This window comes from Coregonus lavaretus, assembly GCF_964263955.1.
Source record: "Coregonus lavaretus genome assembly, chromosome: 28".
NCBI lineage: Eukaryota > Metazoa > Chordata > Actinopteri > Salmoniformes > Salmonidae > Coregonus > Coregonus lavaretus.
Genome location: NC_140015.1, coordinates 38,522,299 through 38,546,890, shown reverse-complemented (window position 1 = coordinate 38,546,890; position 24,592 = coordinate 38,522,299). Strand labels below are relative to the sequence as shown.

Below are 24,592 nucleotides of genomic sequence, written 5' to 3'. Positions count from 1 at the left end.
TCCTGGAGTTGTTGTTTAGTTCTCTCCTTCTCTATCCTCCTGGAGTTTTTGTTAAGTTCTCTCTTCCTCCATTCTCCTGGAGTCGTTGTTTAGTTCTCTCCTTCTCTACCGTCCTGGAGCTGTTGTTTAATTCTCTCCTTCTCTATCCTCCTGGAAATGTCATTTAGTTCTCCCCTTCTCTATCCTCCTGGAGTTGTTGTTTAGTTCTCTCCTTCTCTATCCTCCTGGAGTTGTTGTTTAGTTCTCCCCTTCTCTATCCTCCTGGAGTTGCTGTTTAGTTCTCTCCTTCTCTATCCTCCTGGAGTTGTTGTTTAGTTCTCTCCTCTATCCTCCTGGAGTTGTTCTTTAGTTCTCTCCTCCATCCTCCTGGAGTTGTTGTTTAGTTCTCTCCTCTATCATCCTGGAGTTGTTGTTTAGTTCTCTCCTCTATCATCCTGGAGTTGTTGTTTAGTTCTCTTCTCCTCTATCCTCCTGGAGTTGTTGTTTAGTTTTCTCCTTCTCTATCCTCCTGGAGTTTTTGTTAAGTTCTCTCTTCCTCCATTCTCCTGGAGTCGTTGTTTAGTTCTCTCCTTCTCTACCGTCCTGGAGCTGTTGTTTAATTCTCTCCTTCTCTATCCTCCTGGAGTTGTTGTTTAGTTCTCTCCTTTTATATCCTCCTGGAGTTGTTGTTTATTCCTCTCCTCTATCCTCCTGGAGTTGTTATTTAGTTCTCTCCTTCTCGATCCTCCTGGAGTTGTTTTTTTCTCTCTCAAACTTTGTCCTCCTGGAGTTGTTGTTTAGTTCTCTCCTTCTCTATCCTCCTGGAGTTGTTGTTTAGTTCTCTGCTTCTCTATCCTCCTGGATTTGTTGTTTAGTTCTCTCCTTCTCCATCCTCCTGGAGTTGTTGTTTAGTTCTCTCCTTTTCTTTCCTCCTGGAGTTGTTGTTTAGTTCTCTCCTTCTCTATCCTCCTGTAGTTGTTGTTTAGTTCTCTCCTTCTCTATCCTCCTGGTGTTGTTGTTTAGTTCTCTCCTTCTCTATCCTCCTGGAGTTGTGGTTTAGTTCTCTCCTCTCTCCTCCTGGAGTTGTTGTTTAGTTCGCTCCTTCTCGATCCTCCTGGAGTTGTTGTTTACTTCTCTCCTTCTCTACCGTCCTGGAGCTTTTGTTTAGTTCTCTCCTTCTCTCCTCTCCTCCTGGAGTTGTTGTTCAGTTCTCTTCTTCTCTATCCTCCTGTAGCTGTTGTTTAGGTCTCTCCTTCTCTATCCTCCTGGGGTTGTTTTTTAGTTATCTATGCCCATATATCCTCCTGGTGTTGTTGTTTAGTTTGCTCCTTCTCTTCTGTCCTGGAGCTGTTGTTTAGTTCTCTCCTCTTCTCAATCCTCCTGGAGTTGTTGTTTGGTACTCTCCTTCTCGATCCTCCACGAGTTGTTGTTTAGTTCTCTGCTTCTCTATCCTCCTGGAGTTGTTGTTTAGTTATCTCCTTCTCAATCCTCCTGGAGTTGTTGTTTAGTTCTCTCCTTCTCTTCAGTCATGGAGCTATTGTTTAGTTCTCTCCTCTATATTCCTGGAGTTGTTGTTTAGTTCTCTCATTTTCTATCCTCCTGGAGTTGTGTTTAGTCCTCTCCTCTATCCTCCTGGAGTTGTTGTTTAGTTCTCTCCTTCTCTATCCTCCTGGAGTTGTTCTTTAGGTATCTCCTCCTCTATCGTCCTGGAGTTGTTGTTTAGTTCTCCACTTCTCTATCCTCCTGGAGTTGTTATTTAGTTCTCTCCTTCTCTATCCTCCTGGAGTTGTTGTTTAGTTCTCTCCTTCTCAATCCTCCTGGAGTTATTTTTTTCTCTCCTTCTCTATCCTCCTGGAAATGTCGTTTAGTTCTCCCCTTCTCTATCCTCCTGGAGTTGTTGTTTAGTTCTCTCCTTCTCTATCCTCCTGGAGTTGTTGTTTAGTTCTCCCCTTCTCTTTCCTCCTGGAGTTGTTGTTTAGTTCTCTCCTTCTCTATCCTCCTGGAGTTGTTGTTTAGTTCTGTCCTCCTCTATCCTCCTTGAGTTTTTGTTTAGTTCTCTCCTTCTCTATCCTCCTGGAGTTGTTGTTTAGTTCTCTCCTCCTCTATCCTCCTGGAGTTGTTGTTTAAATCTCTCCTTCTCGATCCTCCTGGATTTTTGTTTAGTTCTCTCCTCTATCCTCCTGGAGTTGTTGTTTAGTTCTCTCCTCCATCCTCCTGGAGTTGTTGTTTAGTTCTCTCCTCTATCATCCAAGAGTTGTTGTTTAGTTCTCTCCTCCTCTATCCTCCTGGAGTTTTTGTTAAGTTCTCTCTTCCTCCATTCTCCTGGAGTCGTTGTTTAGTTCTCTCCTTCTCTACCGTCCTGGAGCTGTTGTTTAATTCTCTCCTTCTCAATCCTCCTGGAAATGTCATTTAGTTCTCCCCTTCTCTATCCTCCTGGAGTTGTTGTTTAATTCTCTCCTTCTCTATCCTCCTGGAGTTGTTGTTTAGTTCTCCCCTTCTCTATCCTCCTGGAGTTGTTGTTTAGTTCTCTCCTTCTCTATCCTCCTGGAGTTGTTGTTTAGTTCTCTCCTCTATCCTCCTGGAGTTGTTCTTTAGTTCTCTCCTCCATCCTCCTGGAGTTGTTGTTTAGTTCTCTCCTCTATCATCCTGGAGTTGTTGTTTAGTTCTCTCCTCTATCATCCTGGAGTTGTTGTTTAGTTCTCTTCTCTTCTATCCTCCTGGAGTTGTTGTTTAGTTCTCTCCTTCTCTATCCTCCTGGAGTTTTTGTTAAGTTCTCTCTTCCTCCATTCTCCTGGAGTCGTTGTTTAGTTCTCTCCTTCTCTACCGTCCTGGAGTTGTTGTTTAATTCTCTCCTTCTCTATCCTCCTGGAGTTGTTTAGTTCTCTCCTTTTATATCCTCCTGGAGTTGTTGTTTATTCCTCTCCTCTATCCTCCTGGAGTTGTTATTTAGTTCTCTCCTTCTCGATCCTCCTGGAGTTGTTGTTTAGTTCTCTGCTTCTCTATCCTCCTGGAGTTGTTGTTTAGTTCTCTCCTTCTCCATCCTCCTGGAGTTGTTGTTTAGTTCTCTGCTTCTCTATCCTCCTGGAGTTGTTGTTTAGTTCTCTCCTTCTCCATCCTCCTGGAGTTGTTGTTTAGTTCTCTGCTTCTCTATCCTCCTGGAGTTGTTGTTTGGTACTCTCCTTCTCGATCCTCCACGAGTTGTTGTTTAGTTCTCTGCTTCTCCATCCTCCTGGAGTTGTTGTTTAGTTATCTCCTTCTCAATCCTCCTGGAGTTGTTGTTTAGTTCTCTCCTTCTCTTCAGTCATGGAGCTATTGTTTAGTTCTCTCCTCTATATTCCTGGAGTTGTTGTTTAGTTCTCTCATTTTCTATCCTCCTGGAGTTGTGTTTAGTCCTCTCCTCTATCCTCCTGGAGTTGTTGTTTAGTTCTCTCCTTCTCTATCCTCCTGGAGTTGTTCTTTAGTTATCTCCTCCTCTATCGTCCTGGAGTTGTTGTTTAGTTCTCCACTTCTCTATCCTCCTGGAGTTGTTATTTAGTTCTCTCCTTCTCTATCCTCCTGGAGTTGTTGTTTAGTTCTCTCCTTCTCAATCCTCCTGGAGTTATTTTTTTCTCTCCTTCTCTATCCTCCTGGAAATGTCGTTTAGTTCTCCCCTTCTCTATCCTCCTGGAGTTGTTGTTTAGTTCTCTCCTTCTCTATCCTCCTGGAGTTGTTGTTTAGTTCTCCCCTTCTCTTTCCTCCTGGAGTTGTTGTTTAGTTCTCTCCTTCTCTATCCTCCTGGAGTTGTTGTTTAGTTCTGTCCTCCTCTATCCTCCTTGAGTTTTTGTTTAGTTCTCTCCTTCTCTATCCTCCTGGAGTTGTTGTTTAGTTCTCTCCTCCTCTATCCTCCTGGAGTTGTTGTTTAAATCTCTCCTTCTCGATCCTCCTGGATTTTTGTTTAGTTCTCTCCTCTATCCTCCTGGAGTTGTTGTTTAGTTCTCTCCTCCATCCTCCTGGAGTTGTTGTTTAGTTCTCTCCTCTATCATCCAAGAGTTGTTGTTTAGTTCTCTCCTCCTCTATCCTCCTGGAGTTTTTGTTAAGTTCTCTCTTCCTCCATTCTCCTGGAGTCGTTGTTTAGTTCTCTCCTTCTCTACCGTCCTGGAGCTGTTGTTTAATTCTCTCCTTCTCAATCCTCCTGGAAATGTCATTTAGTTCTCCCCTTCTCTATCCTCCTGGAGTTGTTGTTTAATTCTCTCCTTCTCTATCCTCCTGGAGTTGTTGTTTAGTTCTCCCCTTCTCTATCCTCCTGGAGTTGTTGTTTAGTTCTCTCCTTCTCTATCCTCCTGGAGTTGTTGTTTAGTTCTCTCCTCTATCCTCCTGGAGTTGTTCTTTAGTTCTCTCCTCCATCCTCCTGGAGTTGTTGTTTAGTTCTCTCCTCTATCATCCTGGAGTTGTTGTTTAGTTCTCTCCTCTATCATCCTGGAGTTGTTGTTTAGTTCTCTTCTCTTCTATCCTCCTGGAGTTGTTGTTTAGTTCTCTCCTTCTCTATCCTCCTGGAGTTTTTGTTAAGTTCTCTCTTCCTCCATTCTCCTGGAGTCGTTGTTTAGTTCTCTCCTTCTCTACCGTCCTGGAGTTGTTGTTTAATTCTCTCCTTCTCTATCCTCCTGGAGTTGTTTAGTTCTCTCCTTTTATATCCTCCTGGAGTTGTTGTTTATTCCTCTCCTCTATCCTCCTGGAGTTGTTATTTAGTTCTCTCCTTCTCGATCCTCCTGGAGTTGTTGTTTAGTTCTCTGCTTCTCTATCCTCCTGGAGTTGTTGTTTAGTTCTCTCCTTCTCCATCCTCCTGGAGTTGTTGTTTAGTTCTCTGCTTCTCTATCCTCCTGGAGTTGTTGTTTAGTTCTCTCCTTCTCCATCCTCCTGGAGTTGTTGTTTAGTTCTCTGCTTCTCTATCCTCCTGGAGTTGTTGTTTGGTACTCTCCTTCTCGATCCTCCACGAGTTGTTGTTTAGTTCTCTGCTTCTCCATCCTCCTGGAGTTGTTGTTTAGTTATCTCCTTCTCAATCCTCCTGGAGTTGTTGTTTAGTTCTCTCCTTCTCTTCAGTCATGGAGCTATTGTTTAGTTCTCTCCTCTATATTCCTGGAGTTGTTGTTTAGTTCTCTCATTTTCTATCCTCCTGGAGTTGTGTTTAGTCCTCTCCTCTATCCTCCTGGAGTTGTTGTTTAGTTCTCTCCTTCTCTATCCTCCTGGAGTTGTTCTTTAGTTATCTCCTCCTCTATCGTCCTGGAGTTGTTGTTTAGTTCTCCACTTCTCTATCCTCCTGGAGTTGTTATTTAGTTCTCTCCTTCTCTATCCTCCTGGAGTTGTTGTTTAGTTCTCTCCTTCTCAATCCTCCTGGAGTTATTTTTTTCTCTCCTTCTCTATCCTCCTGGAAATGTCGTTTAGTTCTCCCCTTCTCTATCCTCCTGGAGTTGTTGTTTAGTTCTCTCCTTCTCTATCCTCCTGGAGTTGTTGTTTAGTTCTCCCCTTCTCTTTCCTCCTGGAGTTGTTGTTTAGTTCTCTCCTTCTCTATCCTCCTGGAGTTGTTGTTTAGTTCTGTCCTCCTCTATCCTCCTTGAGTTTTTGTTTAGTTCTCTCCTTCTCTATCCTCCTGGAGTTGTTGTTTAGTTCTCTCCTCCTCTATCCTCCTGGAGTTGTTGTTTAAATCTCTCCTTCTCGATCCTCCTGGATTTTTGTTTAGTTCTCTCCTCTATCCTCCTGGAGTTGTTGTTTAGTTCTCTCCTCCATCCTCCTGGAGTTGTTGTTTAGTTCTCTCCTCTATCATCCAAGAGTTGTTGTTTAGTTCTCTCCTCCTCTATCCTCCTGGAGTTTTTGTTAAGTTCTCTCTTCCTCCATTCTCCTGGAGTCGTTGTTTAGTTCTCTCCTTCTCTACCGTCCTGGAGCTGTTGTTTAATTATCTCCTTCTCAATCCTCCTGGAAATGTCATTTAGTTCTCCCCTTCTCTATCCTCCTGGAGTTGTTGTTTAATTCTCTCCTTCTCTATCCTCCTGGAGTTGTTGTTTAGTTCTCCCCTTCTCTATCCTCCTGGAGTTGTTGTTTAGTTCTCTCCTTCTCTATCCTCCTGGAGTTGTTGTTTAGTTCTCTCCTCTATCCTCCTGGAGTTGTTCTTTAGTTCTCTCCTCCATCCTCCTGGAGTTGTTGTTTAGTTCTCTCCTCTATCATCCTGGAGTTGTTGTTTAGTTCTCTCCTCTATCATCCTGGAGTTGTTGTTTAGTTCTCTTCTCTTCTATCCTCCTGGAGTTGTTGTTTAGTTCTCTCCTTCTCTATCCTCCTGGAGTTTTTGTTAAGTTCTCTCTTCCTCCATTCTCCTGGAGTCGTTGTTTAGTTCTCTCCTTCTCTACCGTCCTGGAGTTGTTGTTTAATTCTCTCCTTCTCTATCCTCCTGGAGTTGTTGTTTAGTTCTCTCCTTTTATATCCTCCTGGAGTTGTTGTTTATTCCTCTCCTCTATCCTCCTGGAGTTGTTATTTAGTTCTCTCCTTCTCGATCCTCCTGGAGTTGTTGTTTAGTTCTCTGCTTCTCTATCCTCCTGGAGTTGTTGTTTAGTTCTCTCCTTCTCCATCCTCCTGGAGTTGTTGTTTAGTTCTCTGCTTCTCTATCCTCCTGGAGTTGTTGTTTAGTTCTCTCCTTCTCCATCCTCCTGGAGTTGTTGTTTAGTTCTCTGCTTCTCTATCCTCCTGGAGTTGTTGTTTAGTTCTCTCCTTCTCCATCCTCCTGGAGTTGTTGTTTAGTTCTCTCCTTTTCTTTCCTCCTGGAGTTGTTGTTTAGTTCTCTCCTTCTCTATCCTCCTGGAGTTGTTGTTTAGTTCTCTCCTTCTCTATCCTCCTGGTGTTGTTGTTTAGTTCTCTCCTTCTCTATCCTCCTGGAGTTGTTGTTTAGTTCTCTCCTTCTCGATCCTCCTGGAGTTGTGGTTTAGTTCTCTCCTCTCTCCTCCTGGAGTTGTTGTTTAGTTCGCTCCTTCTCGATCCTCCTGGAATTGTTGTTTAGTTCTCTCCTTCTTTACCGTCCTGGAGCTTTTGTTTAGTTCTCTCCTTCTCTCCTCTCTTCCTGGAGTTGTTGTTCAGTTCTCTTCTTCTCTATCCTCCTGTAGCTGTTCTTTAGGTCTCTCCTTCTCTATCCTACTGGAGTTGTTTTTTAGTTATCTATGCCCATATATCCTCCTGGAGTTGTTGTTTAGTTTGCTCCTTCTCTTCTGTCCTCGAGCTGTTGTTTAGTTCTCTCCTCTTCTCAATCCTCCTGGAGTTGTTGTTTGGTACTCTCCTTCTCGATTCTCCTCGAGTTGTTGTTTAGTTCTTTCCTTCTCTATCCTCCTGGAGTTGTTGTTTAGTTCTCTCCTTTTCTATCCTCCTGGAGTTGTTGTTTAGTTCTCTCCTCCATCCCCCTGGAGTTGTTGTTTAGTTCTCTCCTCCATCCTCCTGGAGCTGTTGTTTAGTTCTCTCCTCCTCTATCCTCCTGGAGTAGTTTTTTAGTTCTCTTCTCCGCTATCCTCCTGGAGTTGTTGTTTAGTTCTCTCCTTCTCTATCCTCCTGGAGTTTTTGTTAAGTTCTCTCCTCTATCCTCCTGGAGTTGTTGTTTAGTCCTCTCCTTTATCCTCCTGGAGTTGTTATTTATTTCTCTCCTTCTTGATCCTCCTGGAGTTTTCTTTTCTCTCGTTCTCTATCCTCCTGGAGTTGTTGTTTAGTTTTCTCCTTCTCTATCCTCCTGGAGTTGTTGTTTAGTCCTCTCCTTTATCCTCCTGGAGTTGTTATTTATTTCTCTCCTTCTTGATCCTCCTGGATTTTTTTTTTCTCTCGTTCTCTATCCTCCTGGAGTTGTTGTTTAGTTTTCTCCTTCTCTATCCTCCTGGAGTTGTTGTTTAGTTCTCTCCTTCTCTACCGTCCTTGAGCTGTTGTTTAGTTCTCTCCTTCTCTCTCCTCCTGGAGTTGTTGTTTAGTTCTCTTCTATCCTCCTGGAGTTGTTGTTTAGTTCTCTGCTTCTCTATCCTCCTGGAGTTTTTGTTTAGTTCTCTCCTTCTCTATCCTCCTGGAGTTGTTGTTTAGTTCTCTTCTCCTCTATCCTCCTGGAGTTGTTGTTTAGTTCTCTGCTTCTCTATACTCCTGGAGTTGTTGTTTAGTTCTCTCCTTCTCTATCCTCCTGGAGTTGTTGTTTAGTTCTCTCCACCTCTATCCTCCTGGGGTTGTTGTTTAGTTCTCTCTTCTCTTCCTGGAGTTGTTGTTTAGTTCTCCCCTTTTCTATCTTCCTGGAGTTGTTGTTTAGTTCTCTCCTTCTCTATTCTCCTGGGGTTGTTGTTTAGTTCTCTCCTCTCTCCTCCCTGTTGTCTTACCCTTTGTTCTATTTCTCACTTTTTCTTTCTCTCTTGTCTTCTCTACTCCTTTGAGTGAACGTCTTCTGTCCCTCTCTCTCTCTCTCTCTCTCTCTCTCTCTCTCTCTCTCTCTCTCTCTCTCTCTCTCTCTCTCTCTCTCTCTCTCTCTCTCTCTCTCTCTCTTCTCTCTCTCTCTCTCTGTTTGTCTCTCGCTGTCTGTCTCTCGCTGTCTTCTCTCTCTGTCTCTCTCTGTCTCTCTCTGTCTCTCTCTCTCTATGTCTCTCTCTGTAGACCTGTATATCTCTGATGTTATTACTGATCAGATCCTCTCAGACTGTAGGCCTGTACATCTCTGATGTTGTTACGGATCAGATCCTCTCAGACTGCTGTACATCTCTGCAGCAGCTGGGATAGGGCCCTGAGCTGGATTACCAAGGTAATTTATCAAACAAATCACTTAGCAAGAAGAAGTTTGTTTTCCAGAATATTTTGCCACATTTTGCTGAACATTTATTTTGCTGACTGTAAGTCGCTCTGGATAAGAGAGTCAGCTAAATGATTAAAAGGTATAATTGTAATTTATCCATCCTTGCCACCCTGACAGAGGTGTTGGTTATGTTGTTCTGTTGACAGCAGGAAGGTAGAGAGTGATTAAAACTGCTACGTGGTAGTACAAGGCTGAAAGTGACAGATCTATGGCAAGTAACCCAACCGAAGGTTGCTGGTTCGAATCCCCAGCCAACTAGGTAAAACAATCTGTTGATGTGCCCTTGAGCAAGGCACTTAACCCTAATTGCTCCTGTAAGTCGCTCTGGATGAGAACGTCTGCTAAATGACTAAAATGTAAAACCAGAGGAGTGCATACACATTACACCTCTTCTCCACTCTTCTCCTCTCATCTTCTCTCTAGACCTGGGCATTCTTCCAACAGTTAATCAGGTGTCCTTGAGTCCTGCTGCTTCGTACTGCTGGTATGAGAAGAGAGGAGGAGAGGATGGGAAGAGCTTTCTCTGCATTATCTGTGTTGACAGGAATGCTGTAGAGATATTGGACAGAAAAGCAATGAACGACCTTGTTGTTCCTTCTAAAAAGTCTTGAACTTGTCTCACAGAAACGTTGCCAGATTATTCTGAGTGTCTGCATACCATCACCTTTCATCCAGTGCTTGGTGGTCTGAGGAGAGAAGTGGAGAGGAGTGGTTCCCACAGTAGTAGATCCTATAGTCCTGGTGAATCCTCCCCTCTGAGCTGGAAGATAGGAGTAGACCATGACACTAGATATCACCGTGGTGATCATTTACAATTTCAAGTTCCCATGAAAGGGCATTATGTCTGTTCAAATTCAAATCATGATAGTGTTAACTTGTTAACCTAACTGAAAGCCTTTACTCACCTCATTCAGATTACAACGGACCAGGTATGTAAGTAATATTTTATTGGATATAAATGTATAGATAAAAGTCCTCTCCCCTTAGCGGCGTTGGCAAAAGGCAGATGTTTCTGGTTTTAAGGGAGACAGTATTTTCAACCTAACTTCTGTTTCCCCTGAAAAACGGAAGTGGTGTTTTCTACGCCTGCTACATTAGCTTAAAAGTCATCCAACAGCAACAGCCAATCACAACAAGCCCCATACAGCCAGTCAGTCAGGGTTGTAAATTCCTACCTTTGAACCTGTTCCCTGATAGCAACAGATATAAACACTGACCAGCAGCTTCAAACGTCCTCTGTCTAGAAGGAAACTGGTTAATGAAGTCACCTGACAGACCAGCAGCTTCAATCAGCATCTCTCTAGAAGGAGACTGGTTAATGAAGTCACCTGACTGACCAGCAGCTTCAAACAGCTTCTCTCTAGAAGGAAACTGGTTAATGAAGTCACCTGACAGACCAGCAGCTTCAAACAGCTTCTGTCTAGAAGGAGACTGGTTAATGAAGTCACCTGACTGACCAGCAGCTTCAAACAGCTTCTCTCTAGAAGGAGACTGGTTAATGAAGTCACCTGACAGACCAGCAGCTTCAATCAGCATCTCTCTAGAAGGAGACTGGTTAATGAAGTCACCTGACTGACCAGCAGCTTCAAACAGCTTCTCTCTAGAAGGAGACTGGTTAATGAAGTCACCTGACAGACCAGCAGCTTCAAACAGCTTCTGTCTAGAAGGAAACTGGTTAATGAAGTCACCTGACTGACCAGCAGCTTCAAACAGCTTCTCTCTAGAAGGAGACTGGTTAATGAAGTCACCTGACAGACCAGCAGCTTCAAACAGCTTCTGTCTAGAAGGAAACTGGTTAATGAAGTCACCTGACTGACCAGCAGCTTCAAACAGCTTCTCTCTAGAAGGAGACTGGTTAATGAAGTCACCTGACAGACCAGCAGCTTCAAACAGCTTCTGTCTAGAAGGAGACTGGTTAATGAAGTCACCTGACTGACCAGCAGCTTCAAACAGCTTCTCTCTAGAAGGAGACTGGTTAATGAAGTCACCTGACAGACCAGCAGCTTCGAACAGCTTCTGTCTAGAAGGAGACTGGTTAATGAAGTCACCTGACTGACCAGCAGCTTCAAACAGCTTCTCTCTAGAAGGAGACTGGTTAATGAAGTCACCTGACAGACCAGCAGCTTCAAACAGCTTCTGTCTAGAAGGAAACTGGTTAATGAAGTCACCTGACTGACCAGCAGTTTCAAACAGCCTCTCTCTAGAATTAGATTGGTTAATGAAGTCACTTGACAGACCAGCAGACACAACACATCAGTTTCACAGTTCACACAGACACACAGTGATTAGGGGCTGGAGCTAGGAGCTTTCTAGTGGTTCAGGAGGAGGAGGAGGAGGAGGAAGAGGAGGAGGAGGAGGAGGAAGAGCAGGAGGAGGAGGAAGAGGAAGAGAGGAAGGGTATATTAAATCTCTATTGGCTGACAGAGGAAGATGCTTTGCAACTTATTGGTTCCTCCAGGCAATCGAGTTTATTAACACAGAACAAATTGCTAAAGCTTGCTATATCTGCCCCGAAGGTCATCTCTTCTTCACTCCTCTAGCTTGAGATGTTGTTCCCTCTCTGTCCTCTCTTCTCTTTCTCTTTCTCTTTCACTCTCTTTCTCTTTTCTCTCTCTCTCTCTCTCTCTCTCTCTCTCTCTCTCTCTCTCTCTCTCTCTCTCTCTCTCTCTCTCTCTCTCTCTCTCTCTCTCTCTCTCTCTCTTCTATCTCTCTTTCTCTCTCTCTCTCTCTCTCTCTCTATCACTCTCTCTCTCTACTCTCTCTCTCTCTCTCCTCTCTCTCTCTCTCTCTCTCTCTCTCTCTCTCTCTCTCTCTCTCTCTCTCTCGCTCTCGCCTCTCTCTCTCTCTCTCTCTCCTCACTTTCTCTCGCTCTCTCTCTGTCTCTCCAGTTGCAGAGGGAGGTGTTTAGTCCCAGGGTCCTTAGCTTAGTGATGAGCTTTGAGGGCACTATGGTGTTGAATGCTGAGCTGGACCAGCTTGCTTAGGAAACTCTTTTCCAGGTTAATGTCTCTGTAGTTGATGGCTTTGTTATGGAAGTTTTGGGAATCGCTTCCAATTAGGTGGTTGTAGAATTTAACAGCTCTTTTCTGGATTTTGATAATTAGCAGGTATCGGCCTAATTCTGCGCTGCATGTATTATTTGGTGTTTTACGTTGTTCACTGAGGATATTTTTGCAGAATTCTACAATATGGAGTCTCAATTTGGTGTTTGTCCCATTTTGTGAATTCTTGGTTGGTGAGCGGATCCCAGACCTCACAACCATGAAGGGCAATGGGTTCTATAACTGATTCAAGGGTGTTTAGCCAGATCCTAGTTGGTATGTCGAATTTTCCATTTGATGTATAGTTTTTTGTGTGCGCAACGGTGTCTAGATGGAATTTGCATTTGTAATCCTGGCAACTGGACCTTTTTTGGAACACCATTGTTTTTGTGTTACTGAGATTTACTGTCAGGGCCCAGGTCTGACAGAATCTGTGCAGAATATATACAGTTGAAGTCGGAAGTTTACATACACTTAGGTTGGAGTCATTAAAACTCGTTTTCCAACCACTCCACAAATTTCTTGTTAACAAACTATAGTTTTGGCAAGTCGGTTAGGACATCTACTTTGTGCATGACACAAGCAATTTTACCAACAATTGTTTACAGACATATTAGTTCACTTATAATTCACTGTATCACAATTCCAGTGGGTCAGAAGTTTACATACACTAAGTTGACTGTGCCTTTAAACAGCTTGGAAAATTCCAGGAATTATGTCATGGCTTTAGAAGCTTCTGATATGCTAATTGACATCATTTGAGTCAATTGGAGGTGTACCTGTGGATGTATTTCAAAGCCTACCTTCAAACTCAGTGCCTCTTTGCTTGACATCATGGGAAAATCAAAAGAAATCAGCCAAGACCTCAGGAAAAAAATTGCAGACCTCCACAAGTCTGGTTCATCCTTGGGAGCAATTTCCAAATGCCTGAAGGTACCCCGTTCATCTGTACAAATAATAGTACACAAGTATAAACACCATGGGACCACACAGCCGTCATACCGCTCAGGAAGGAGACGCGTTCTGTCTTCTTGAGATGAACATACTTTGGTGCGAAAAGTGCAAATCAATCCCAGAACAACAGCAAAGGACCTTGTGAAGATGCTGGGGGAAACAGGTACGAAAGTATCTATATCCACAGTAAAATGAGTCCTATATCGACATAACCTGAAAGGCCGGTCAGCAAGGAAGAAGCCACTGCTCCAAAACCGCCATAAAAAAGACAGACTACAGTTTGCAACTGCACATGGGGACAAAGATTGTACCTATTGGAGAAATGTACTCTGGTCTGATGAAACAAAAATATAACTGTTTGGCCATAATGACCATCGTTATGTTTGGAGGAAAAAGGGGGTTGCTTGCAAGCCGAAGAACACCATCCCAACCGTGAAGCACGGGGGTGGCAGCATCATGCTGTGGGGGTGCTTTGCTGCAGGAGAGACTGGTGCACTTCACAAAATAGATGGTATCATGAGGAAGGAAAATGATGTGGATATATTGAAGCAACATCTCAAGACATCAGTCAGGAAGTTAAAGCTTGGTCACAAATGGGTCTTCCAAATGGACAATGACCCCAAGCATACTTCCAAAGTTGTGGCAAAATGGCTTAAGGACAACAAAGTCAAGGTATTGTAGTGGCCATCACAAAGCCCTGACCTCAATCCTATAAAACATGTGTGGGCAGAACTGAAAAAGCGTGTGCGAGCAAGGAGGCCTACAAACCTGACTCAGTTGCACCAGCTCTGTCAGGAGGAATGGGCCAAAATTCACCCAACTTCATGTGGGAAGCTTGTGGAAGGCTACCCGAAACATTTGACCCAAGTTAAACAATTTAAAGGCAATGCTACCAAATACTAATTGAATGTATGTAAACGTCTGACCCACTGGGAATGTGATGAAATAAATAAAAGCTGAAATAAATCTCTAGTATTATTCTGACATTTCACATTCTTAAAATAAAGTGGTGATCCTAACTGGCCTAAGACAGGGAATTTTTACTAGGATTAAATGTCAGGAATTATGAAAAACTTAGTTTAAATGTATTTGGCTAAGGTGTATGTAAACTTCCGACTTCAACTGTATGTGCTGCTGTAGGCCCTCCTTGGTTGGGGAAAGATGCACCAGATCATCAGCAAACAGTAGACATTTGACTAAAGATTAGTAGGTTGAGCTTCATACCTGTCTCACCCCATGGCCCTGTGGAAATAAATGTTTGTGTTATTGGTCAATTTTAACAACACTTGTTGTTTGTGTTCATGGTTTTTATAATGTCATGTTTTTCCACCAATACCACTTTCCATCTATTTGTATAGCAAATCTCTCTCTCTCTCTCTCTCTCTCTCTCTCTCTCCTCTCTCTCTCTCTCTCTCTCTCTCTCTCTCTCTCTCTCTCTCTCTCTCTCTCTCTCTCTCTCTCTCTCTCTCTCTCTCTCTCTCTCTCTCCCTCTCTCTCTCTGTCTCTCTCTCTCTCTGTCTCTCTCTGTCTCTGTCTCTGTCTCTCATCTCTATCTAATGCATTATTCATCCATCTTTCATCTAGGTTTGTTTTGCTCTGGGACTAAGTGTACATTTTGATTGGTAGTAAGTTTCTCTGTGACTCCCTCAGGGCCTTGAGAAATGCACTCCGCTTATGTATCCAAGAAACATGGCAGATAATTGCAGCAGCATTGCAGCGATGCTGATAGCTGGCTGTTGTGGTTGGTGTTTTTTTCACACCTCACCACAGTAACAGGTAGGCTCTCAGGGAGAGAGAGATGGAACATATGAGTGTGGTGGAGAGAGAGATGTATGGAGAGACTAAAGGGGAAGAGGGTTTGTTGGTTTATGTGATTGCGTCAGAAGGAAAGAGCAACCCCCTGTGTGTTTGTATTGGAGTAATGAGGTCTTTCCAAAAGGAGCGTTCCCCATAGGCCAAGGACCCCCCCAAGGCTCCAGTCTGCAGTACGCAACTAAGGCTTTACCCTGCCTATTTCTGCAGTAGTTGGTTACACATATTCAGGAGGAGATAAGCAAATACCTTATTTGTGACAAAGTAGTAATTTAGTAGTATTTATAACTGTGTAATTCATTGTAAATAAACTAGTAATAACTCTACCCGAGAGACATACACTACCAACCAACCAACTGCTAATGTTAGTGACTGTACTAAAGAAGTGTTAGATATACACTACCAACCAATTCCTAATGTTAGTGACTGTCTAAGCACTACTGTACTACCCGTATAACTCACTAAGCACTAGTCTACTATCCTTCTAACTCACTAAGCACTAGTCTACTATCCTTCTAACTCACTAAGCACTAGTCTACTATCATTCTAACTCACTAAGCACTAGTCTACTACCCCTCTAACTCACTAGCACTAGTCTACTATCCTTCTAACTCATTAAGCACTAGTCTACTATCATTCTAACTCACTAAGCACTAGTCTACTACCCCTCTAACTCACTAAGCACTAGTCTACTATCATTCTAACTCACTAAGCACTAGTCTACTACCCCTCTAACTCACTAAGCACTAGTCTACTATCATTCTAACTCACTAAGCACTAGTCTACTATCCTTCTAACTCACTAAGCACTAGTCTACTATCCTTCTAACTCACTAAGCACTAGTCTACTATCATTCTAACTCACTAAACACTAGTCTACTATCATTCTAACTCACTAAGCACTAGTCTCCTATCATTCTAACTCACTAAGCACTAGTCTACTACCCCTCTAACTCACTAAGCACTAGTCTACTACCCCTCTAACTCACTAAGCACTAGTCTACTACCCCTCTAACACACTAAGCACTAGTCTACTATCATTCTAACTCACTAAGCACTAGTCTACTACCCCTCTAACTCACTAAGCACTAGTCTACTATCATTCTAACTCACTAAGCACTAGTCTCCTATCATTCTAACTCACTAAGCACTAGTCTACTACCCATCTAACTCACTAAGCACTAGTCTACTATCATTCTAACTCACTAAGCACTAGTCTACTACCCCTCTAACTCACTAAGCACTAGTCTACTACCCCTCTAACTCACTAAGCACTAGTCTACTACCCCTCTAACTCACTAAGCACTAGTCTACTATCATTCTAACTCACTAAGCACTAGTCTCCTATCATTCTAACTCACTAAGCACTAGTCTACTACCCATCTAACTCACTAATCACTAGTCTACTATCCTTCTAACTCACTAAGCACTAGTCTACTATCATTCTAACTCACTAAGCACTAGTCTACTACCCCTCTAACACACTAAGCACTAGTCTACTATCATTCTAACTCACTAAGCACTAGTCTACTACCCCTCTAACTCACTAAGCACTAGTCTACTATCATTCTAACTCACTAAGCACTAGTCTCCTATCATTCTAACTCACTAAGCACTAGTCTACTACCCCTCTAACTCACTAAGCACTAGTCTACTACCCCTCTAACTCACTAAGCACTAGTCTACTACCCCTCTAACACACTAAGCACTAGTCTACTATCATTCTAACTCACTAAGCACTAGTCTACTACCCCTCTAACTCACTAAGCACTAGTCTACTATCATTCTAACTCACTAAGCACTAGTCTCCTATCATTCTAACTCACTAAGCACTAGTCTACTACCCCTCTAACTCACTAAGCACTAGTCTACTACCCATCTAACTCACTAAGCACTAGTCTACTATCCCGCTAACTCACTAACACTAGTCTACTACCCCTATAACTCACAAAGCACTAGTCTACTATCATTCTAACTCACTAAGCACTAGTCTACTACCCCTCTAACTCACTAAGCACTAGTCTACTATCCCGCTAACTCACTAACACTAGTCTACTACCCCTATAACTCACAAAGCACTAGTCTACTATCATTCTAACTCACTAACACTAGTCTACTACCCCTATAACTCACAAAGCACTAGTCTACTATCATTCTAACTCACTAACACTAGTCTACTACCCCTCTAACTCACTAAGCACTAGTCTACTATCATTCTAACTCACTAAGCACTAGTCTACTACCCCTCTAACTCACTAAGCACTAGTCTACTACCCCTCTAACTCACTAACACTAGTCTACTATCCTTCTAACTCACTAACACTAGTCTACTACCCCTCTAACTCACTAAGCACTAGTCTACTACCCCTCTAACTCACTAGCACTAGTCTACTATCATTCTAACTCACAAAGCACTAGTCTACTACCCCTATAACTCACTAAGCACTAGTCTACTATCATTCTAACTCACTAAGCACTAGTCTACTATCATTCTAACTCACTAAGCACTAGTCTACTATCCTTTTAACTCACAAAGCACTAGTCTACTACCCCTCTAACTCACTAACACTAGTCTACTACCCCTCTAACTCACTAAGCACTAGTCTACTACCCCTCTAACTCACTAACACTAGTCTACTACACATCTAACTCACTAAGCACTAGTCTACTATCCTTCTAACTCACTAAGCACTAGTCTACTACCCCTCTAACTCACTAAACACTAGTCTACTACCCCTCTAACTCACTAAACACTAGTCTACTACCCCTCTAACTCACTAAGCACTAGTCTACTATCATTCTAACTCACTAAACACTAGTCTACTACCCCTCTAACTCACTAAGCACTAGTCTACTATCCTTCTAACTCACTAAGCACTAGTCTACTATCCTTCTAACTCACTAAGCACTAGTCTACTATCATTCTAACTCACTAAGCACTAGTCTACTATCATTCTAACTCACTAAGCACTAGTCTACTATCATTCTAACTCACTAAGCACTAGTCTCCTATCATTCTAACTCACTAAGCACTAGTCTACTACCCCTCTAACTCACTAAGCACTAGTCTACTATCCTTCTAACTCACTAAGCACTAGTCTACTATCATTCTAACTCACTAAGCACTAGTCTACTATCATTCTAACTCACTAAGCACTAGTCTCCTATCATTCTAACTCACTAAGCACTAGTCTACTACCCCTCTAACTCACTAAGCACTAGTCTACTACCCCTCTAACTCACTAAGCACTAGTCTACTATCATTCTAACTCACTAAGCACTAGTCTACTATCATTCTAACTCACTAAGCACTAGTCTACTACCCCTCTAACTCACTAAGCACTAGTCTACTATCATTCTAACTCACTAACACTAGTCTACTACCCCTATAACTCACTAAGCACTAGTCTACTACCCCTATAACTCACTAAGCACTAGTCTACTACCCCTCTAACTCACTAAGCACTAGTCTACTATCCTTCTAACTCACAAAGCACTAGTCTACTATCATTCTAACTCACTAAGCACTAGTCTACTATCATTCTAACTCACTAAGCACTAGTCTACTATCCTTTTAACGCACAAAGCACTAGTCTACTACCCCTCTAACTCACTAAGCACTAGTCTACTACCCCTATAACTCACTAAGCACTAGTCTACTACCCCTCTAACTCAGTAACACTAGTCTACTACACATCTAACTCACTAAGCACTAGTCTACTATCCTTCTAACTCACTAAGCACTAGTCTACTATCCTTCTAACTCACTAAGCACTAGTCTACTATCATTCTAACTCACTAAGCACTAGTCTACTATCATTCTAACTCACTAAGCACTAGTCTACTATCATTCTAACTCACTAAGCACTAGTCTCCTATCATTCTAACTCACTAAGCACTAGTCTACTACCCCTCTAACTCACTAAGCACTAGTCTACTATCCTTCTAACTCACTAAGCACTAGTCTACTATCATTCTAACTCACTAAGCACTAGTCTACTATCATTCTAACTCACTAAGCACTAGTCTACTATCATTCTAACTCACTAAGCACTAGTCTACTACCCCTCTAACTCACTAAGCACTAGTCTACTATCATTCTAACTCACTAACACTAGTCTACTACCCCTCTAACTCACTAAGCACTAGTCTACTATCATTCTAACTCACTAAGCACTAGTCTACTACCCCTATAACTCACTAAGCACTAGTCTACTATCATTCTAACTCACTAAGCACTAGTCTACTACCCCTCTAACTCACTAAGCACTAGTCTACTATCCCGCTAACTCACTAACACTAGTCTACTACCCCTATAACTCACAAAGCACTAGTCTACTATCATTCTAACTCACTAACACTAGTCTACTACCCCTATAACTCACAAAGCACTAGTCTACTATCATTCTAACTCACTAAGCACTAGTCTACTACCCCTCTAACTCACTAAGCACTAGTCTACTATCCCTCTAACTCACTAAGCACTAGTCTACTACCCCTCTAACTCACTAAGCACTAGTCTACTACCCCTCTAACTCACTAAGCACTAGTCTACTATCATTCTAACTCACTAAGCACTAGTCTACTATCATTCTAACTCACTAACACTAGTCTACTACCCCTCTAACTCACTAAGCACTAGTCTACTACCCCTATAACTCACAAAGCACTAGTCTACTATCATTCTAACTCACTAAGCACTAGTCTACTATCATTCTAACTCACTAAGCACTAGTCTACTATCCTTTTAACTCACAAAGCACTAGTCTACTACCCCTCTAACTCACTAAGCACTAGTCTACTACCCCTATAACTCACTAAGCACTAGTCTACTATCATTCTAAATCACTAACACTAGTCTACTACCCCTCTAACTCACTAAGCACTAGTGTACTACCTCTCTAACTCACTAAGCACTAGTCTACTATCATTCTAACTCACTAAGCACTAGTCTACTATCATTCTAAATCACTAACACTAGTCTACTACCCCTCTAACTCACTAAGCACTAGTCTACTACCCCTCTAACTCACTAACACTAGTCTACTACCCCTCTAACTCACTAAGCACTAGTCTACTACCCCTCTAACACACTAAGCACTAGTCTACTATCATTCTAACTCACTAAGCACTAGTCTACTACCCCTATAACTCACTAAGCACTAGTCTACTACCCGTATAACTCACTAAGCACTAGTCTACTACCCCTCTAACTCACTAAGCACTAGTCTACTACCCGTATAACTCACTAAGCACTAGTCTACTACCCCTCTAACTCACAAAGCACTAGTCTACTATCATTCTAACTCACTAAGCACTAGTCTCCTATCATTCTAACTCACTAACACTAGTCTACTATCATTCTAACTCACTAAGCACTAGTCTACTACCCCTCTAACTCACTAAGCACTAGTCTACTATCATTCTAACTCACTAAGCACTAGTCTACTATCATTCTAACTCACTAACACTAGTCTACTACCCCTCTAACTCACTAAGCACTAGTCTACTACCCCTATAACTCACAAAGCACTAGTCTACTATCATTCTAACTCACTAAGCACTAGTCTACTATCATTCTAACTCACTAAGCACTAGTCTACTATCCTTTTAACTCACAAAGCACTAGTCTACTACCCCTCTAACTCACTAAGCACTAGTCTACTACCCCTATAACTCACTAAGCACTAGTCTACTATCATTCTAAATCACTAACACTAGTCTACTACCCCTCTAACTCACTAAGCACTAGTGTACTACCTCTCTAACTCACTAAGCACTAGTCTACTATCATTCTAACTCACTAAGCACTAGTCTACTATCATTCTAAATCACTAACACTAGTCTACTACCCCTCTAACTCACTAAGCACTAGTCTACTACCCCTCTAACTCACTAACACTAGTCTACTACCCCTCTAACTCACTAAGCACTAGTCTACTACCCCTCTAACACACTAAGCACTAGTCTACTATCATTCTAACTCACTAAGCACTAGTCTACTACCCCTATAACTCACTAAGCACTAGTCTACTACCCGTATAACTCACTAAGCACTAGTCTACTACCCCTCTAACTCACTAAGCACTAGTCTACTACCCGTATAACTCACTAAGCACTAGTCTACTACCCCTCTAACTCACAAAGCACTAGTCTACTATCATTCTAACTCACTAAGCACTAGTCTCCTATCATTCTAACTCACTAACACTAGTCTACTATCATTCTAACTCACTAAGCACTAGTCTACTACCCCTCTAACTCACTAAGCACTAGTCTACTACCCGTATAACTCACTAAGCACTAGTCTACTACCCCTATAACTCACTAAGCACTAGTCTACTACCCGTATAACTCACTAAGCACTAGTCTACTACCCCTCTAACTCACAAAGCACTAGTCTACTATCATTCTAACTCACTAAGCACTAGTCTACTATCATTCTAACTCACTAAGCACTAGTCTACTATCATTCTAACTCACTAAGCACTAGTCTCCTATCATTTTAACTCACTAACACTAGTCTACTATCATTCTAACTCACTAAGCACTAGTCTACTACCCCTCTAACTCACTAAGCACTAGTCTACTATCATTCTAACTCACTAAGTACTAGTCTACTACCCCTCTAACTCACTAAGCACTAGTCTACTATCATTCTAACTCACTAAGCACTAGTCTACTATCATTCTAACTCACTAATCACTAGTCTACTACCCCTCTAACTCACTAAGCACTAGTCTACTATCATTCTAACTCACTAAGCACTAGTCTCCTATCATTCTAACTCACTAAGCACTAGTCTACTACCCCTCTAACTCACTAAGCACTAGTCTACTATCCTTCTAACTCACTAAGCACTAGTCTACTATCCTTCTAACTCACTAATCACTAGTCTACTATCCTTCTAACTCACTAATCACTAGTCTACTATCCTTCTAACTCACTAATCACTAGTCTACTATCATTCTAACTCACTAATCACTAGTCTACTACCCCATCTCCTTTTCCTCCATCCTTTCCCCCTCCTTTCCTCCCTTCTTTCCTCCCTCCTTTCATACCCTTCTAACTCACTACAAGGACTACTACCCCTAATGCCTATGTGTTTAGGCTTTGTCTAAATCTCTAGTGGCCCACTTTATCCATTACCCAAGGCTGGTCATTACCCCGGTCTGGGGCTGCAGTTAACTGGCTAATTTATGATCTGAAAGAGTCAGGTCAGCTCAGTAAGTGGGACCATCATGGGACTGGACAGACAGACAGACAGACAGACAGACAGACAGACTGGACAGACAGACATACAGACAGACGGACGGACGGATGGACGGACAGACAGACAGACGGACGGACGGACGGACAAACGGACGGACAGACAGACAGACAGACAGACAGACAGACAGACAGACAGACAGACAGACAGACAGACAGACAGACAGACAGACAGACAGACAGACAGACAGACAGACAGACAGACAGGACAGACAGGACAGACAGACAGACAGACAGACAGACATACTGGACAGTCAGACAGACAGACAGACAGACAGACAGACAGACAGACAGACAGACAGGCAGACAGACAGACAGACAGACAGACAGACAGACAGACAGACAGACAGACAGACAGACAGACAGACAGACAGACAGACAGACAGACAGACAGACAGACTGGACAGACTGGACAGAGACAGACTGGACAGACAGACAGACAGACAGACAGACAGACAGACAGACAGACAGACAGACAGACAGACTGGACAGACAGACAGACAGACAGACAGACAGACAGACAGACAGACAGACAGACAGACAGACAGACAGACAGACAGACAGACAGACAGACAGACAGACAGACAGACAGACAGACAGACAGACAGACAAACGGGACAGACAGTCAGACAGACACACAGACAGACAGACAGACAGACAGACAGACAGACAGACAGACAGACAGACAGACAGACAGACAGACAGACAGACAGACAGACAGACAGACAGACAGACAGACATACCTCTAACACTGGACTCCCCTGTTCTAGGATCAGTTTTGCATTTATATAATTATGAATTATATTACATGGACAGGGGGATCTGATCCTAGATCAGCACTCCTATTCCACGACGCTTGATCCTTTATGGCCCCATGAGTAATCTTGACTGCACAGTCTGAATACTCCTGAAATATAGCCTGGCTGCTGCATGGTCGCAGGCTGTAACTCCTGAACTATAGCCTGGCTGCTGCATGGTCCCAGGCTGTAACTCCTGAACTATAGCCTGGCTGCTGCATGGTCCCAGGCAGTAACTCCTGAACTATAGCCTGGCTGCTGCATGGTCCCAGGCTGTAACTCCTGAACTATAGCCTGGCTGCTTTAGCTGCATGGTCCCAGGCTGTAGATAGTTATGTCGCTAGGTAATGCAGGTCTGGGCTGTGACTGACAGGGGACTATGGACATAGAGCCACAGTCTGCCTGTGGAATCACCATAGAGCCACCTGTCTGTCTGTCTGTCTGTCTGTCTGGGCTAAGCTAACTGGCACTTTCCTATAGGCTTAGAGCCTGTCTGTCTGTGCTGGGCTTAGCTAACTGGGCCTAGACAGTGGGATGCTGTACATACCAGGGCTGTGAAATTACACCTATTCGTGCACTTCTTTTGACAAGAGCGATAAGTGGAATAGGAAGCCTGTCGAAATGCAGTGCACTATATAGGGAATATGGAGGCTCTGGACAAATGTAGTGGACTATATAGGGAATATGGAGGCTCTGGACAAATGTAGTGGACTATATAGGGTGCCATTTGAGACGCAGACCAGGACCGTCCTGTCTTCTCCCTGTGAATGTATGAATCACACATTTTACATTTTAATCATTTAGCAGACGCTCTTATCCAGAGCGACTTACAGTTAGTGAGTGCATGCATTTTCATACTGGCCCCCCGTGGGAAATGAACCCACAACCCTAGCGTTGCAAGCGCCATACTCTACCAACTGAGCTACAGGGGACGTAGCACACCGTGCTGTATGTGCCTTAGCCCAATACTAACGTCTCCACCTCTCCATCTCTCCTCTCCTCAGAGACCTGATGCCTGAGACCCTGGAGGGTCAGATCACCATGGAGAAGACCCCCAGCTACTACGTCACTAAAGACGTCCCCGCCCGTATCCACACCATGTCCCCAGACACCAGGCTGATCGTGGTGGTCCGAGACCCCGTCACCAGGGCCATCTCAGACTACACCCAGACCCGCTCCAAGAAACCTGACATCCCCTCCTTCGAGAGCCTCATCTTCAAGAACAGGACTATGGGTCTCATCGATACATCCTGGAGCGCCGTCCAGATCGGGATGTATGCCAAGCACCTAGAACGCTGGCTGCAGTACTTCCCCAGGGACCAGCTCCTCTTCGTCAGTGGGGAGAGGTTGATCTCCGACCCGGCCGGAGAGATGGCCCGCGTACAGGACTTCCTGGGGCTTAGGAGGGTGGTTAGTCACAAACACTTTCACTTCAACCCAGCCAAGGGCTTCCCCTGTCTGAAGAGGCAGGAGGGGAATAGTAAGCCTCACTGTCTGGGGAAGACCAAAGGAAGGACTCATCCTAATATTGACCCGGAGGTGGTACAGAGGCTGAGGGAGTTTTATCAACCTTTTAACAGGAGGTTTTATCAGATGACGGGACATGACTTTGGATGGGGCAGAGGCTGAGGGAGTTTTATCAACCTTTTAACAGGAGGTTTATCATATGACGGGACATGACTTTGGATGGGGTTCATGGAGCTGAGAGACAAAACATGATAGACAGAGACATTGAGTGAATCCGAAATGCCACTCTATTCCCTTTGTAATGCACTACCCTGGTCAATAGTAGTGCACTATGTTATAGGACAAAATGTCACCCTATATTCCTTATATTGTACATGATTCATGCTCAAATGTAGTGCACTACTGAGGTATTAAGGTGCCCTTTCAGACAGAGACGTTGTGTTTTTCTTTGGG

At 43.2% G+C, this 24,592-nt stretch overlaps 1 protein-coding gene across 1 annotated transcript in view; it reads left to right on the top strand.

The window, feature by feature from the left end:
• hs3st3b1a (heparan sulfate (glucosamine) 3-O-sulfotransferase 3B1a) overlaps nt 1-24,301 on the top strand; it is a gene marked incomplete at both ends in the record, with an annotated part of 32,837 nt that extends 8,536 nt beyond the window's left edge. Inside the window, one exon of the mRNA XM_084144793.1 lies at nt 23,677-24,301. Within this exon, the coding sequence (XP_084000919.1) occupies nt 23,677-24,301 (625 nt within the window). The remainder of the gene's footprint in view (nt 1-23,676) is intronic.
• Nucleotides 24,302-24,592: the final 291 nt, after the last annotated feature.